The sequence below is a fragment of the Apteryx mantelli genome, chromosome 3 (assembly GCF_036417845.1).
Source record: "Apteryx mantelli isolate bAptMan1 chromosome 3, bAptMan1.hap1, whole genome shotgun sequence".
Taxonomy (NCBI): Eukaryota; Metazoa; Chordata; class Aves; order Apterygiformes; family Apterygidae; genus Apteryx; species Apteryx mantelli.
The window spans coordinates 99,431,996-99,450,168 of NC_089980.1; the positions used below are offsets into that span (position 1 = coordinate 99,431,996).

Below are 18,173 nucleotides of genomic sequence, written 5' to 3' on the forward strand. Positions count from 1 at the left end.
AGCGCTCGAGCGGCCGCCATTTTACGCCAGCTCCAGCACACTGTCCGGACACACGGAGGGAGCGGACAAGGGGGGCAGCTCCTCAGCACGCCGAGCCGCCAGCCGCGCCCCGAGCCCCTTCGCACGGCGTTTCACCCCCGCAGCCGCAGGTCAGAGGCCGGGCGCCCGCGGGCAGGCCGGCGGGCTCGCTCTCGCTCTCGCCCTGGCCGTGGCTCGCAGCGGCGGCAGCCGCCCTCAGGAGCGGGGTGGGAGCGGGCCGGGCCCGGGGCCGGGCGGGAGCGGGGGCTGGCGGCGCGGGCGGCGCACGCCGGGGCCCTGCAGCGCTGTGGGGCTGGGGCCCGGCTGCCAGGCGCTGCGCGATGGGCGGAGGAGCTGGCTGCCTTCGTGGCCGCTCCTGCCGGGCGGGGGGCGGCCGGGCTGGGCCGGTGCCCGCGCTAGGCCCGGCAGCTGGCCGGCGCTGGGGCGGCGGCGGCGGCGGCCGGGAGCCCGGGCCTTGCCCTTGCGGGGCGCGTGGCTCTCGCTCATTGTCCCGCCGGCTCCGCCGCTCCATTCATTGCCCGCGAGGCGCCGGCGGGGCCGCTCCGCCGCGGGGCCGGCGCCACCCCGCTGCCCGGCGTGCGCGCGGGGCGGTGGCGCCGGGGTCTCGCGCGGCGCCGGGTCGCGTCTCGGGCGGCGGGCGGCGGGCGGCGGCGCTTGCCGGCCGGGCGAAGGGGCTGCGCCGGGGCCCCGCATTGTGTCGGCGAGAGGTGCGGGCGGGGGGCGGCGGCGGCGGCGGGGCCGGGAGGCGCCGCGAGCTGCGGGCCGAGTGGTGAAATCGGGCCCGGTGTGTTGCAAGCGCTCTCCGGGGGGAATAGGGCGAGAGGTGGGAATGGCTGGGGCTCGGGTGGGGGGAGCCGCTCCTCCTGCGGGAGTGTGGCGGGGAGGGGGAAGTCGGTCACTGGAGGAAGTTGTAGGACATCTGAACGCGCAGAGCACGTGTTTCCATCGGGCTCATGGCGGCGGCGGCCGCCGCTGTGGGTGGGTGCGGACGGGGAAGAGCGCTTTGTTCCCCTCGCCGGCCCGGCCGGCACCGGCGAGGAGGCGGGAAGGGGTTCCGGCCGCGCCCGGGGCCGGCGGCGGCGGCCCGCGCCTGGCTCCGGGGGGCAGCGAGTTGGCAGCGGGCGGCGGAGGTGGAGGCAGCGGCGGGTGTCGGTGACGGTATCGCGCGGTAGCGGCGGCTGCATGTGGCAGGTTTGCTCTTCCTCCCACCCCCGCCATTGGCTTCTTGCTCCATTTCTAACTTGTTCAGAGCTTCTTAGGGAGTGTTAGAGAGACGGAGAGAGGGAGGTGAGTCAGTGTGTCTGGCTGGATTGTGTAAAACCTGCAGTGAAAGCTACCCCACCCCCGCTAGGCAGTGGTGTTAGGGTTTTCCTTTGTGTTAGTGCTTCTTTTGAGGAATTTTGTGCTTCTTCCGAAGCTGAAAGTATCAGGGAAGCGGTCAAAGATTATTTTTATTTTTACTTTTTGCAGGAATAGAGCAGTCTGTTGCATGTATTGTCACTTGAATTGTTCTGCTTGAAGATCATTTTAGCTTAATTATGATGCTTATTGCATTTGAACAGATATCTGGAAACATGGCTACTGAACATGTTAATGGGAATGGTACTGAAGAGCCCATGGATACTTCTGCTGCAGTTACCCATTCTGAGCATTTCCAGACATTGCTTGATGCTGGTTTACCACAGAAAGTTGCTGAAAAACTAGATGAAATTTACGTTGCAGGTAAGATGCAAAACTTGCAAAACCACGCTTTACAATATTTTATTGGATTATGCTGTCTTTGGGCTAAAATAGCAACTTTTTGTGGTTTCCAAAAGTATGGGGACTGCAGTCTTACCAAAATCTATGTTTTTTTTTTTTTTTTTAACTCAGTGCTTTAATTTGTCACAGTATTTTTCAGAGAAAAGTCTTGGGCCAGGTTACTTGGGTTAAGGGGTGGGAAAGAGGAGAAGTATGCATGCAACCTTAGCAACAGCTGGAATAGGCAACAGATGATTTTTAGAAGGAGTAGGTGATGTGGTCTTAGTGCATCTGTATAGTAGTCTTAAGTAGTTTTAGATAACTGAAGCTTTGGTAGTCATCTTCTGTTGGAAATGATACTTAGTGACTTAGCATTTGAGGTTATGGATGCAAAGGTTATTGTGTCTCTTAGGCATAGTATAGCTTGCAATTTTTTTTTTAAGCTGGATTTCTTTTTCTTTTTTTAGATTGTGGTTGTCACTTTTAGTGCTGTAGTTTATATGGCCCTTACAGTCTTCTCTCAAAATGTATCAAGTTACCATTGCTAGTAAAGCTTAAGACGGGTTTTGATGGATCCTTCTGTATTCAGCTTCAGGATATTGAAAATAAATGTGGCCTGTGTAACATCTGCATTTCACAGAAATCGAATGAAAACATAAATGCAAAAACACTTGTTCTGAATCTTAACTTTTTGGCAATTCTTTTTGATAGAAAAATGATGATAACGTAAAAAATTTTAACTTGAAGAGGAATAAGTGGTTTCTTATGTATAGGAACTTATGTTACTCAGTGATTGGTTTAGGGGTCACTGAAATGTGTTGGATGTGTTAAATATGGTTAAACAAAGACTGATGCCCAAATATAATGAGTAATTTTTTTTCCTTTTCTCTAGGGCTAGTTGCACATAGTGATCTAGATGAAAGAGCTATTGAAGCTTTAAAGGAATTTAATGAAGAAGGTGCATTGGCAGTGCTTCAGCAGTTTAAAGACAGTGATCTCTCACATGTTCAGGTAACGTTAAGCAATTTAGAATATAATTGTTGAGGGACAAACTGCTAGTAGACTGGCAAGAGGTCTGCTTAAAGTCTCTTCAGCGGTCCATATGTGATATGTAAAATGCACACTGTTTTAGTTCAACACAAAATTAGATTCTGGCCTGTCATATTTGCAGAACTGAAGATTAATACGTCTTTTGCAGAACAAAAGTGCCTTTTTATGTGGAGTCATGAAGACATACAGGCAGAGGGAAAAACAGGGGACCAAGGTGGCAGATTCTAGCAAAGGACCAGATGAGGCAAAAATTAAGGTATGTGCCTAAAAGGTATAAGGTATACAATACATATGTGTTTTTTCAAGCTGTTGTGACTGATGCCTTAATTGTTTGGGAAACGTGCTTTTCTAGTAAAACTATTTTATCTAATTTTTTCATTATTAGTAAGCTCTTATTTGCATATTGATCTTACACTTCATCTTTTTCAAGAGGAAGCTGAATATGCTGTTAATTATTGGAACTGAATGTGTACAAAAGTGAAAGACTTGAAAATCTTTTACACTTGTACACTGGGGTATGCCACTTGCTGAAACAGTTTTACTATTTCACAGTAAAAGTTTTAGGAAACTTCTCCGCATAGCACTTTGACTGTGTTCAAAATTCATAACTTCAGTTATGGGTCTGGGTGTCCCCTCCCCACCCCCATTCAGACTTAAGGTAACTGTAAAGTAGGGAGAAGATAACGTGTGTCTGAAAAAAACAGACTAGAGGATTTTGGGTTCAGCCTGTTCTATGTCATTGCTGTACAGTTTACGAAAACTGTATGCAAAATTGTCTTAATGATCACATTATTATTTCTTGATATCAGTCCTGTTATGTGGTCTATGTCTCAGGAGTTGCATACTACTGTTCATGTTAGATTTTATGATAGTATATGAAGTTTATTCAAGTTTAAAACTGTCTAAGCATGCTTCATTGATGTCTTAAAAAAGTGAGAGAATCTTTCATCTTTAACTTTTTGTGCGTAAAGTGCAAAATGGCTGTGTTAAAATACTGCAAATAGCTATGTAGCTTGCAAAACTAGAATGTCTTTGTTTTTCTTCTTCCTCCTGTCTTTGAGGGTAGAATGCCATGAATTGTAAATTCCAATAAACTGATAAGGCTTCCGGTCACCATCACATAAAATACATTGACTTACTTAAAATGAAGACTACACTGACTCACTTAAAATAGCTTTTACTGCTGATGGCTAAAGCGTTTAAAGTCTTGTTTTGCAATTTTCAGGTTGTGAAGTTGTTATTAACTCATGATTATAATTAGATTTGTTTAATATGCTGTTTCGTTGTATATAGAGTTAGTTTGTTTTTTGTACAAAATTATTAAGACAGACTAGTTCCAGAAGAGTTTCTTGTTACATATTTTCATACTGAATGTCATCTAACATTTTTAATCAGTAGTGTATCTGTACCCGTATGCAGTGGTTCTAGTGAAAATCAGCTATGCTGGGTTGCTGAATGTGTCCACAAGGAATTTGAGATATATAGAGAGGGACAGGATAGGAGAAAGTAGTAAACAGTATTACCACTTTAGTGATGGGGTACCTGAAGCAGTAAGAACAGTGTTCCAGGAGTGTAAGCACATGTGTTCTTTACTTCACACTTATGAGTAATCTCATTAAGTGAAGGGAACTTCTGTGCATAAATGTTTGCAGGATTGGGCATGCCAAAACAAGAAGTGACTCGGACTGTTAAGATCTTTCTAATTAAAGGGAAGCTCACTATTCTATTACTTGTCTTTTTTTTTTTTTTTCTTTTTTTTTTTGGTATGAAAATGAAGGAATCGGGAAACCTTCATGTGAACCTCTAATTTTCTGACAATGTTTCTTTACCTGGCAGGATTAATAGTTGTTTTGCAAGCTTCTTGTTGAAGTGTCAGCAGTAGGCTTGTTTGCATGTGAGAGTTTTAAAGCAGTACAGTTTAAGTGGAATTATAAGCATGTCTGTTGTTTGTGAATGAAGTGTGTCTAAATGAGCTGAATTGGTTTATGATTTTTAAAATTTAAGTTTCTTATTTGAAGGCACTCTTGGAGAGAACAGGCTACACTCTTGATGTCACTACTGGACAGCGAAAGTATGGTGGACCTCCTCCAGAGTCTGTATATTCAGGACAACAACCTTCTGTTGGTACAGAGGTAAGGAGAAGGAGGTCCTTATGTAAATGTAATCATATTTACTGGGCGTGGTTTTTTTTACAAGTTATGCTATATATGTCTGTTGTAGATATTTGTGGGCAAGATTCCAAGAGACTTATTTGAAGATGAGCTTGTTCCATTATTTGAGAAAGCTGGCCCTATATGGGATCTTCGTTTAATGATGGATCCATTAACTGGTCTAAATAGAGGATATGCTTTTGTCACTTTTTGTACTAAAGAGGCAGCTCAGGAGGCTGTTAAACTGGTAAGTTTTCTTATTTGTATTTTTTTTTTTTTTTTTAAACACTCTGGCTTCTAAGCAGCTGTCCTCATCCTGGTGCTTAAATGCTTAAGAGGAAACTGTGTCATTATTAGGTCATTCCATAGATGTCCACTAGGTGTTTTTAAATATTTCCACAGAATTTTATGTATAAATTGTTACTGGCCATATTACAGACAAGAAGGAAAAAAAGTTGGTGGACTGCTGCTTGTTCCATTTAGATGAGCCTGTACTCTTAACAAAAGTTGTATTAGCGGTAGTGACTTTTGATCTGTCTGCTTTTTGAATGAATTTTGGAGAGAAGTGCTTTTCTTTTTTCTTTTCTTTTCTCTTTTTTTTTCTTCTTCAAAAGAAGAGTTGGAAAGGTTTATATGACTTCAGATTTGCTTGTGCACCAGCAGAGGGCCCCCACACTGGAAAAAGGCTTCTAAAGTCATGGAATTTCATAAGATAGTTCAGATGGGAAATAATTGCTTTTGACTGTTAAGGTCTATTTTGTCTATTGCAACTGTCTGGGAAAATGACAGAAAATCTGCCAGGTTAAAGAACATTTTATCTGTTTTAGGCAGAGGTGTGAAATAGTTTGATAGAAGGAATAGGCCACTCTTAATAAGCTTTGCAGGTTTTATGTATGAAGCCTCCATCATTTAAAAACAGTCCAAACCCCCCTAATATTCTGCTACTGCCCCCTTGTTTTTCTAGTGAAGTGGAATTTAAATTCTTTGAGCTAGTTATTGCTACACTGATATGGGTGAGATCACAGTGCATGATAAGACCCTCAAGAGTGCTAAGCATGCTAATTCTGAGGTGTATTGATATAGTAAGATTTAAATCTGAGTTTTGGAATAAGGTGCATCTCGTGGATCATTAAGGTGGCTTGTTGACATTTTTAACAAAGTCAATTGTGGAGACAAAACAAAGGGAAGATGGGGCTTTTTTAAGCATTAAACTTCTTTTAAAAAAAATTAACTTCTTAAAAACTTCTGGTGTTCCTGTGTACAATCCAAATATACTTGGGATGATTCAACTTTGTGTATACCTCTGTGCCCTTTTATTGTCAAGTTAGCTATTCATCTGTTGCTTGAACCCTTCAGAGTAGTGCACATGACTTAGAACAGTAAAACAAACCAAATATATTCTCAGAGGCACGTAGTAGACATTTTTCTTTAGTTAGCTTAATTTTGCTTAAATGTAGATGCTCTTAAGGGTTTGAAAACTCATTCAGATTTTGCTTCCATAAAAGTAACAAAACAGATATTGGTGTCTGTCTTCCACTAAATGATATAAGCGAAGAAATATATATAGCTGAATATTATAACTGATCTTTGATGTGCAAGAAAAAAATAGGGTAAAGTGATGTTCTGTTTTTAAGTTAAATAGCTGCTGAATGTAGTAGTTGGAAAAGTTGCCCTATCAATTCAAGATTATTTTTCTCAGCAATTTTCAGCCTTATGCTGACCTCTTTGAGGACACGATTCCTTCTAAAACAGATCCTGTGGCATTTATCAGAGTTTTTGAATGGTTCCATCAGTATTTGGCTGGCTAGTGTTTTGTATTAAAAGTTTTCCAGAGACAAGTGTCTCAGAGTGATTTGCAAGAGTACCAGCAAGACACAGCTGCAGAGACCTGTTGAAAATCTTGTGTCCATTGCTTGTGCATGCATGGGAGAGGCTGCTGAAATTCCCTTTGGAATTGCTGGTTCCTTCTTCCTATGCATTTTAACATCCTAGTATTTTAACAGCCAGTACTCTTTTTGAGACTATATCTAATCTTCTGATGCATAGACAACTTGTTTTCCAGCTTTCTGGACTCACTGGGATGGGAGTTTTGTTGTTTTTTCCCACCTTCTTCCCAAAAGCTTTGCACTTTTTTTTTTCCTCTCTCAGAGCTTCTGAAATATAGCAAAAATGTGATGAATAAAAATCTCTGCATTGCCTGTAGACTTCTGAGTGTTAATAAAAGAGACAGATCGGAGATTTTGTCAATACCCAGACAGTAGCAGAGAATAAACTGAGCTGTCTTCAGGCTCTAGCAGTTAGCATAGCAGTACTTTACATGATTTATCTTTGGATGGCTGCTGTATCATCCACAAACTTTAAGACAACATCACATAAAAGTGAAGTAAAATTCTGAATGAACTTAATGTTGGCTTGTCTTATTCACTAGCCAGAGAAATTTTCCCATTTGAAAGATTCAAGCCCTGATTTTGTTTATGCATAGCTTTAGCATCTTAAAAAAAAAAAGAGAGAACATCCTCAGTTTTGTTTGAAATACCTTTGGGGTGGTGCTTGAGACAAAATGGAATGATGCTGTGGTCTAATAGTGAGAAGACTTACGGATACTAACAGCAGTTAATTTTATGTTTGGTACTTACTCCAGTACACGCTTGGCCCTCTCTCCCACACCCCTTCCCCAATGCTGGTTAAGTTAGAAGTGGCATCTCAAATGTTCTTTTTACACAAGCACTGTCTATAAGAAGTCAGCTCTGATGGCACTTTTTCCCTGTTGGCATGCTTGCATTTAACTTCTGTTCTAAACTGTCTGAATTAGGAATTACAATTCCACTTGTATTCTGCACGTGTGTTCAGTTCCCCTTCTACTACTTCATATTGTTACAGATTTTGCTCTAGTAACAAACTTTTGAGTGCTTAGATTTACTGTAGATAGACAGAGGTACAACAGTTGGGGTGGTGAAGTTTGTAGGAAAACACACACTTGTTATAGTTTTCACTGTTTTTGACTAGGCAAGTAAAAGTTTGATCGAAGTGTAAATACAGGTGAATTATTCAGATATGCATATCAAACAGTTTGCTAGCTACACATAGCACTGCAACTTGCTGTTTGCTGCTGAAAATAAACTAAAACTGCTGGTGAATGTTTAAGTGGTTATAATGACAGAACAGACTTCATGTATACTTTGACCCGTTGTTTGCAAGTCAATTCTTGAAGAACTTAGCAAAAAAGTCTGTATCTTTTATAGGGTCTAGAGGGTATTAATGTTTGTGTTACTAACTTTGGGTATTGATTCAGTAGTGATGGGATAGAGACCTTGCTACTTTGGTAGCCTTACTCCTTTTTGGCACTTTATCCAAATCATGATTTGGGCTTGTACACATCTAATCTGAGTTTACAGCTGGTGTGCAAACTAATTGTCTAAAAAGCACAAACTTTATCTCTAAGAGCACCTAATTCAAGGCGTAATTTTGTTTGTGCTGAGAGAAACATGCAATGAAAAGTAGTGGTTAACGTATTGAAGTATGAAAGAACTGTTTAGGAACTACTATAAATGTGGAATATAGTAGAAATATATGTAATTTAATTATGAAATGCAATTTTGTTGTCAGGAGGTTTGTGAGAGGCTTTTCAGTTAAATGTGAAGCCAAACTTTGGTCTTAGATTTAGTAAGAACAGTCAGATAATGTCTTATATTGTAGATGACACAACTGAAGAAGAATCAATTTGTGTCTTGTATCCAGACTAATAAATGGTCAGCTTTTTAAGTCATGCACTGTGTGTTTTTTTAAAAGATTTTTTTGAGCTGCTAGAATCTGTCTTAAGTTCATGTGTATGAGTCTGTTTATCAGTGACATAATTGTAAAATGTATACACAGTCTTCCTGTGCCGTTCTGTTGCCTCCTTTAAAATCAGTTCTTCCTCTGTAGCATGGGCAGCAGATATGCAGATAGAAGTCTTTTACTGTATTTTAATATGCTTCGGGGCACACATAACTAGGTGGGAACATGCTTACTTTGGTATGAAGCACAGATACTTCTCACATATGTGGTTTTTCTTTTAGCTCACTTTTGACTTAATTGTCCAGCTTTCGTGAAGATTTTCAATGTAATGTAGTTTGTGTTGTTTATGACAGATAAATGCAAAATGTAAATAAATAAATCTTCACCCTGATTTTAGTACACAAAGCAATAGGAGGTGTGGGAAGACTTGCTTCTGCAGGAACATTTATCAAGAACAGAATTGCTCCTAAAATATATAGCAAGATTAAATTTGAAGTTATCCTACTGCTTGTCAATAAAATGTTGACTACAAAATAAGCTTTCCTAGCTACAGAATTGTCTATTATGGAGCTTTCAGTGGAAAAGTGGTTGATATACCACCAGTTAGCCTCCCTGCTTCTTATTTGGGTGATGTATATCTGTTCTGCATCTGAATGAAAGGCATTTTTTCTACAGGTGTCTCCAGTAATACTTCCCCCCCCCCCCCGACCCTTGAACTCCTGTCTTATTCAGGGTGTCTTCTGAATTACCTGTTTTGGGAGAGGGATTTGTACAGAAGTCTTAGGATTTCAAGTCAGTGGGGGGGGGGGGGTTGGCAGTATACTGTGTTTATGTGTGCAGTCTTAAGCGCTTTGGAAAGAATTTGGCAATTGCTCTTGCACACTGACTTTGTGGAGGAGACCTAATCATGAATGCTGTTTGGGAGTTTGTTGTTGTTTTTTTTTTCTTTTGTTAACTGTGGAACTCTTGAAGGGAATCTGACTTGTAACACCTGTCTTTTATTACACAAGATTCGATTTAGGAATTCACAGATTCAGTGTGTAGAGTAACTTGCATTTTTTTTCCTGCACTGTTGTGACAGGGAGTAGCCTTTACCTTGATAGCATAGATGCAAGATTCACCATTTGTGGTTCTATGTGAAAAAAATCTCCCTAGAAAAAACCTCTCTAGAAATATGTATTAAGTAAGAGACTTGAACAAGAAGAGAAAGATAATTGTTGGCTGAAATTGTGGAGATTTCTTAGAAAACATGGGTATACTGCAAAACTATTAGTTGAATGTAGCAAGAATATGTTAAGCTCCTAGGATTTTAATGTATTACTATGTGTTATGATTACAGAAGGAAAATATTTGGTGTGCTGCTGTTAGAGTAAAAATGATCTGTAACTGGTGATTGTTTAATTGTTTTTCTTTCAGTACAACAACCATGAAATTCGTTCTGGAAAACACATTGGTGTATGCATCTCTGTTGCCAATAATAGACTTTTTGTTGGCTCTATTCCTAAGAGTAAAACCAAGGAGCAAATTGTTGAAGAATTTAGCAAAGTAACAGGTAAGTCGATAAATACGATTTCGAGAGCTGGAGAGATGTAAAACATGATCAGTGATGAACTCTTTTCACCATCTTTCGGCTTACGGTTGAATGATAATGACTTTGAACTGAGATCACTTAGCTTTTGTCCTGACTTTTAGAACAACTAACTTTTTTAAACTTTACTCTGCTGCAGGCTGAAATATCTGATTGCACTGGGTATGCAGCTCCAAGTTTTACATAGAGAATAACTGTCCACTGTTTAAAATATCCATTCAAAGAAATGGATGGTTCTATAATTTCAATACTAAAAGATGTGTTAAACCTTTTTAAAGCAGAATTGAAGCAAGAACATAACTAGTTCTGTGCTTCAGAATTCTTAATGATTTGATAAGGATCTCTTTTTGATAACCGCATATAAGCGGACAAAGATAACATTTTATGGCTTCCTCTGTTACCAAATAATATACTTGGGTTCCTTGGAGCAACACTGAAATTTTTTAGAAGTCTTAAAATCATGCAAGTTTGACCTCTTGTATTTTTCCATGAATGTTCAAATAATATGGTGTGTTGTGACTTAAGAGTGTGAGAGGAGAACTGACAAAGTACAACTTTGGGCTGTGCTGTCTCTTCTCCATTCAGTGAGAGGAGAAGGTACTCTTTCATAGCTACTAAGCCTTTTCCACTATTAAAAATGGAACCTGTGTTGGGATGGTGTAAAGTTTCTCTTTGAAAGTGGTGGGGTTTTTTTGTTTTTTTTTTTGTTTTTTTCTAAGATGCACTTCTCAGAAAGATAATCCCCACTTTATACTACTAATTTGTGTATTGAAGCCACATCAAATAAATATTTTGCTTAATTTCAGAGGGTCTTACAGATGTCATATTGTATCATCAGCCTGATGACAAGAAAAAGAACAGGGGTTTCTGTTTCCTTGAATATGAAGATCACAAAACTGCTGCTCAGGCCAGACGTAGGTTAATGAGTGGCAAAGTGAAAGTCTGGGGAAATGTTGTTACGGTTGAATGGGCTGACCCTATAGAAGATCCAGATCCTGAAGTCATGGCAAAGGTAATAAAGCAGTAAGGGAAGCATATATTTAGAGTGCCTTGTTCTAGAGTAAGTATTTCCTGATATTAGCATAAGTTAAAATGGTATCTTTGAGCATTCTTGAATGATAAGCTAAAAGTGAGATGATAAAAATATGAATGCATTCTGGAATTGAAATGTATTTAAAAACTTCGTTGGTAGGTGTTATTTCCTGCTACCTGAGACAATGTTGAACATTGTTCATGCCAATGACTAAAATGATATGTATGTTGATCTACTTTCTCTCTCATCTGGAAGTAATGGTAGTGACTCCAAAAGTTGCAGGAGCTTGTAGCTTAATATTTGGTGGCTTCTAGCTTAATATTTGGGAGGAGAGAATTCTAGAGATGATGGCAGAGCAAATCTTAATTAGCCTGGAATTGTGTATTTATAACTTCAGAAGGGAGGACACACACACTGGGATTTTCAAAGTTGCATTTTAAAAGTTATTCCTGAGAAGTTAAGCAGTTATATTCATTGGGACTTGTATCTTTAACTCTGTGGTGTTTTTAATTCCTTGAAATGTTAAGAATGGTAATATTCTGGATTTTGAATGTTATAGTGAAACGAAATTCTGAACTTTTAACGCTTTGAAATAAGTTGTAACAGTTTTTGTTATGTACGTGTAATGTTTGCCACAGAAACAGGTTACCTGATTTTTGGCCATCAGATAAAGCCCAGCCCTGCTTTTTTCAGTTATGTTGTGTAGCTGAGTTATTTAATGCAAGCTCATAGCTAGCCCATGTCCTTATCTCTTTCTCTTTGCTTGTTTTTCATCTTGCTTTTTCTCTCATCTGAGACACGTCACTTGCTGGAGTCCTACTTTGATGGACCTAGTAAGGTAGCTTGACTGGGATCTCCTCTTTGGTGAGCTGTAAGGGAAAAGGTCTGGGGGTGGGGGCTTGTTTTAGGAAAAAGCTGCTTTTGAAATGCAGGTATTACAGAAGCTTTCGGACTACCCTGTCACAGTCTCTTTTTTTTTTTTTTTTTTTTGCTTGCCTGGCATCATAGACTGTCAGCATCAGGGAAGAGTCTTGCAGGTAACATTTTTCTAAGGTGGTATTTCCTCCATATGGCAGCTTTTCCGTCTGATCAGTTTCTTGGCTCAAAGAGAAGAGTCCTAATCCAGCAAAATGTTAAAATAAATTAGCAGGGACTTCTGCTGACATGACTGAATAGATAAGTGCGAAGTGATAAAGGACATAATTAGATATCTTTCAAAAGTAAATTTACAGATGTAGGGAATGAAAGCTAAAGAAATTAAAGCTTGATAGTGTTTTGCTCTGTTTTATACAGTTTTTCAGATGGGTTAAACTGCATGTTTTAGTACCTTGTATTGTTTTGTCCTTAAAGTGGGACATAAAAACATAAAGGGGAAAACCCACGAAGTAAAGAAAAGGTGCAGAAAATCAACTTATATACATTTAGTGCCATGTGCCAAAGATGTGGAATGTAGCTTGGGTTGAAGGCTTGTTGAAAAAGGGATTATGTGAATGGAAATACTGAGGAAGTAGAGAGTGTCTAGCTTGTGGCTGAAGCCAGAAGTTGAGGGCAAGCAAGCATTGGTGGTGGGTCACTTAACTCATTTCTAGAATAAGAAAAGGCTCTGTTCTGCAGTCTTTCTTGCCCACTGAAGGTACATTTGCAGAAAATATGATCACATCTACATACACTTCTTGGAAATGTTAGGCTTACTTTCAGTGGTTTATTGCAGTTTATTCCTAAGAGGAAGGGCAGCTGAGCTACTGCTGTAGTCAGAATAAGATCCCAGGTGCAATGTTAAGTTAGTGATTAGGACAGTTTACTAAAAATCATTATTACATATGGCTTATAAAAAATACAGGTTGCCCTTACCATAAGGGCATGCAGGAAGAGCTTGGGGTAGGTTAGGAAGAAGCTTTCTCTCTGAAGCTCACTATGATTCTTACCATCTCCTGAGAATCGCCTAGAGTAGTTATTTCCAAAGACTAGAGTTGCTATTTTGGATCAGATTTATGATCTGTAGTATCCTTTCTTCCAAACTCTGCATCCCATCCTAGTTCTAACATAGAGTATAATAAAAATTTCTAGAAATCTGTTCTATTTATTTGTAACTTAATTGCATTAATAATTACTTCATATAAAACAGGTGCCTGGACTTACTGGGTTCCTATGCTTGGTAGAAGCAGAGAGTATAGCTCTGCCTCAACAAACGGAAGTGTTTTCTTCGGTCCCTTCACACCCTGTGTTATTTGTGCTGACCTTTGGGATCAGGAATGGGAAGTCAATGCACCCATGCACCAACCATGTTCACTTGCTTTTGTTTTCATCTGGTGAGAAATTAATGCTGGTGGAGGGGATGTGGATGGAAGTTGCAAATCTTTGCAGCTGACTTGCAGCTGCATTGGTGGTTGCACTTTTGGAAAATAAGACTGTAAGCATTCTTCAGCAATAGGAAGTGAACATGGTGTTAAGGCATGGTGGCAGCATATAGAAAGGACTCTCCCAACAAGTAAGAGGCGCTTGTATAAATTGTGAGACTCCTGGATGATGTGCAAACATGATAGCTTGTAGTCATTTAGTGTAACCTGAATGTGGATGCAAGGGCAGGTCTTCAAGTGATAGCAACTCAGTATTGTATGTGATTCATGGTGTACAAGCATAACTTGCAGACGGTGTCAGTTAATCTCTCTGCTCTGTTAAATAAGGTTTGTCTTTTCTCAGACTGCCCTGTATTTTCTTTTATCTTAAGCGGTTGGTGATTGACACAACTTTGGATTCTGGTGGTGATTAAGTGACTATCGGGCAGTTAAGGCATATCTGAATACTTAAAGATAACCAATCTTTCTGACCCTACAAGCTGCATATCTGTCTTCATGTGACTTAAGAATCCTATTCCATGCTCTAGAGAGCCGGAGGGGGCGGGGAACAGATTGTCAGAATTGTTTGAAGATGGGTGTTCACCAAGGCAGGGACCATGTTTGACTTTTGAGAAAGTCCAGGGGTGACCTGGCAGTGTGTGTCTTAGCATCCCCTTCTGTCTGTCTTCCCTTCTCCAGCTGTGGATTCAGGTCAATAAACTTGCCCAGGCAAGCACAGTCTTGCTGTTAGGTATTTGGTGTAGCTGTGGCATGGGAGCCACAAGTCAAAGAGCTCAAGAACTGCAGGCCAGGTCACCTCCGACCTAGATATTACGGTGGTGGCTGTTCTGCAGATACCTTAGTAAAAACTTGTCTGAACAATGAAATGTTTTGATAAGTTAATTATTTTGCGTGTAACCGATCTTGGATGCTGTCTTTTAATTTTGAAAGTGTTCCTGAGTTGAAGCTTGCTGCTAGGATTCTTTTCAATATTAACATAAATTGCATTGATTTTTCAGGATACATTACTATGTAATCATGTTTAAAATTTGACTTAATAGTTCTAGTAGTCAGGAAGGTTTGCAGCCAACTCACGTTGTAAGAATATATATATTTTTATATATGTGTGTGTGTCTGTATAATGTGTGCATGCACACACACACACAAAATGAAGTGACCTTTCCAGTGCTGCCAATAGTAATGACTTGCAAAACTTATTTTGTGTTCAGATCATACTTTTAAGTCTTGATTTTTTTTTATTTTGTTTTTAGGTAAAAGTTTTGTTTGTACGCAATCTTGCCAATACTGTAACAGAGGAGATACTAGAAAAGGCCTTCAGTCAATTTGGAAAGCTAGAACGAGTGAAGAAGCTAAAAGACTATGCTTTCATTCATTTTGATGAACGGGATGGTGCTGTAAAGGTAAGTGATGGGGACTGTAACTTTGTGTGCCTGAAAGTACTGACTAAACACAACATTTAGAAGCTGTGTACTTTTAACTTGAGAAGAAGCTTTATCTGAGTGAATGTTAAAGCATTGTCACTGATAACTTTTTCCTATATAGGTGTCTCCTAGGAAAATACAGTTGCTAGCTTGAAAACTGGATCTTAGATGTGACTGTCCTAAGTAATTCTGCTGATAAGTATCTCAGATAATCACATGTGTTATCATTTATAACTGAAGTGCCAGAAGTTGATGACTTCTCACCAAATTATCGGTAGAATCTAAAGCAGTTTCTTTAGGACAGGTGATAGAAATTTAGGTGATCTTTTTATTTTCTAGGAACAGAATGACTTACTTTTTATGGTGTGGAATGAGCACCTTTTCTTTTTGATGAGCGGTGCAGGACAACTGAGTAGTTGTAATCCCTGGATTTTGTTAGCCTTTTGGTGGTGGTTTTTCTCCTGTCATCTTTTGATCGGAAGGGAAAATGTAATTCTTGCCCTTCCTGTAGTGTATATATATTGTTTGTTTCCTGTGGGATGGTGCAGGATACAAGGGGATTCAGCTGTCCTTATTCATCCAGATGCCTTAAAGCAGATGCTCTAAATGATGGGAAGAATCTCTTCACAGGATGTGTGTTGTGTCAAGGCTCAGCTCTCTGGAGTCTAGAGAGTCCCTAGAAATGGTAGAATCTTTAGGATTCCCCTGCTTTAAATTTATATGTAAATATGTAATATTCACTGACTACTGGGAAATGTGTGCTTCCCCCCTCCCCCTTTTTTTATGTCAGAATGAGCATGTTAAATCCTAATTTCTGGCTTCCAATAAAATAAGGAAGAACTTATTACAAGTAGAATGAGGGAATAAAAACGCACATTGATCTCTAGCTTTAGTGGTATTTGTATATATGCTGATATTAGAATTTATCCTCTACCCCCTTATTGCAAAAGCTGTCCTTTCAGAAGACAGTTCCGTCATTTCATTAATTGAAAGAGTTTGCAAAGATTGAAGCCAGCAGTTTGCAAAGATTGAAGATTACAGTTTTAAGTGGAAGATTTTAAACTGATACATGCAGTCCTAGGTTTGAGAGGCAAGTTAAGAAGAAATGAATAACTCTCTGAAACCCACAATATTATGCTCTTTGACTTAGATTTATATGGTTGTTTTAGTTCTGGATAACAAATATTAAAATGCATACTATAAAGGATAGAATAAAATAAATTACTTCAGATATGCTTAGAAGTATATTTAAAGTCTGGTTAATTCCTTCAGGCAATGGAAGAAATGAATGGCAAAGATTTAGAGGGAGAAAACATTGAAATTGTTTTTGCTAAGCCACCAGATCAAAAAAGGAAAGAACGGAAAGCTCAGAGACAAGCGGCTAAAAATCAGATGTAAGTGTAAATGCATGCACATATTTTGTGTTACTTCTGAAAGACATGTACAGAATTGGAGCTTTGGGTATTTTAGTAGCTATACTACAGTGTACACATTTTTTTTGGCTTCTCTGAAAATGTTGGATGCGTTTAAATTGTTTGTATTTTACATCAAAATTACTGATTTAGTAGTGGTGTTGGTGAGAATTCAGGTCCCGTTTTGCTCAATGTGTGTGTGAGCACCAAAGGAAATGTCTGAAGGTCATGAAACCTGCATACTTTACACTTTTTCTTCTGAAGTTCAGGTACTTCTGCACTGATCCGTCACATGAATCTACTTAGCAACATGTGCTCCTCCCAGCAGACTTAGAAGAACTGATACAGGACCCCTGTTTAATAATGTGTTCACTGAAAGGAGGAACCCCACATTCTTTTTTTGCCACTTCCAGAAGATAGATAAGCTCATGAAGTTTCTAAACTTAAACTAATAATTATATTTTGCACTAACAGATTTTGAACATGGCAAAAATGCATGTCTTGCCAGTGTATTCTGCTTAATGTTCTCATGTGTTTTTCTTCTTGGATATCTTGTAGCTTTCCTAACCATCTTCCCTCCCCCTCCATATTTCCAAAAATAACTTCTGCCAGTGCTGCTGTGCAGCATCCAAGAAGACAGAATAGCTAGGTTACCAGATTAATACAGATCTCCAGATGGTGACCTAGCATACACGTGGAATTGCTTAAGTTTGCCCTGCTTATAGTTGTTGCAACTTCTTTTGGCCCTTTTGTTCTTTTTCCCTGGGCATCTGGCTTTGCTGTAAGTAGTGGATTTCTCTATTGTTTTGGTTTTCTTCTATGCTAGGCTTTTTCAGTTCTGTTTAAATCTTCTGGTGATAAAAATTCATTTTGTTTCTCTCCATATGTTTTGTATCTTGGCAAAAGCACCATAAATATCTGTTTATCTAATTGCAATGTAAAATACTGTTGGAAGTTGCACAAAGTTACTTCTCAACACAGGGAGTTGTCTGTATGGTTTGGTTTCATTGTCTCTGGTTGGAGGCATGCTTTTCTCCTATTAGAATAATATCAAAAAAGTCTCTCTATTAGACAAATAGACATGCTGTAATAGACAGTTTTGATAGTCTTGCATTCAAGATCTGATAGTGGCCTGTTTCCTGTGATGAAAAGGAAGACTTCCTTAAACGGCACCTGATCAATTATAATGCCATGTGTTTTGTTTTTTTTTTTTTTTTCTTCTTAAGGACTGTTCTCTGGAGCTTACCTGAAACCCAGAATTATTACTTTTGGATAGTGTGCATGTATTTATAACACTGAAATTCTTCCTGGCATGTGACAACACTAATATATTAATATAATGCTGTATGTTATCCCTTTTTTATTATTATTATTTCCTTAATAAAGATGCACATGTCTAATTTTGTGGAGGTAGGTAGAGTAGGGCTGCCACTTTTATTTTTCTAGTCAGAGGTATGATAATTTCACTGTTTCAGTTCTTTTTTCTGGTTCCTTGATTTGGAAGTTTTCTTTGTTCATTTATTTTTATGAACTGCTAGTAGGAAAGCAGCTAGTTTAATTAAACTCTAGGCATGCTTGGATTTTTAAATATACTGTTCAAGAGTGA

The 18,173-nt window shown here is 39.5% G+C and overlaps 1 protein-coding gene across 4 annotated transcripts in view; it reads left to right on the forward strand.

Moving 5' to 3' along the window:
* Positions 1-68: 68 nt before the first annotated feature.
* SYNCRIP (synaptotagmin binding cytoplasmic RNA interacting protein) overlaps positions 69-18,173 on the forward strand; it is a 25,452-nt gene continuing 7,347 nt past the window's right edge. For 3 of the 4 annotated variants that reach the window (XM_067294026.1, XM_067294028.1, XM_067294024.1), the window contains exons 1-10: positions 69-149; positions 1,602-1,761; positions 2,672-2,790; positions 2,978-3,085; positions 4,848-4,961; positions 5,050-5,226; positions 10,173-10,308; positions 11,151-11,356; positions 14,985-15,134; positions 16,428-16,549. In XM_067294026.1, coding sequence (XP_067150127.1) covers positions 1,614-1,761; positions 2,672-2,790; positions 2,978-3,085; positions 4,848-4,961; positions 5,050-5,226; positions 10,173-10,308; positions 11,151-11,356; positions 14,985-15,134; positions 16,428-16,549 — 1,280 coding nt within the window. In that variant the 5' untranslated portion in view covers positions 69-149; positions 1,602-1,613. The remainder of the gene's footprint in view (positions 150-1,601; positions 1,762-2,671; positions 2,791-2,977; positions 3,086-4,847; positions 4,962-5,049; positions 5,227-10,172; positions 10,309-11,150; positions 11,357-14,984; positions 15,135-16,427; positions 16,550-18,173) is intronic. The other variant, XM_067294025.1, reaches the window with a different exon arrangement.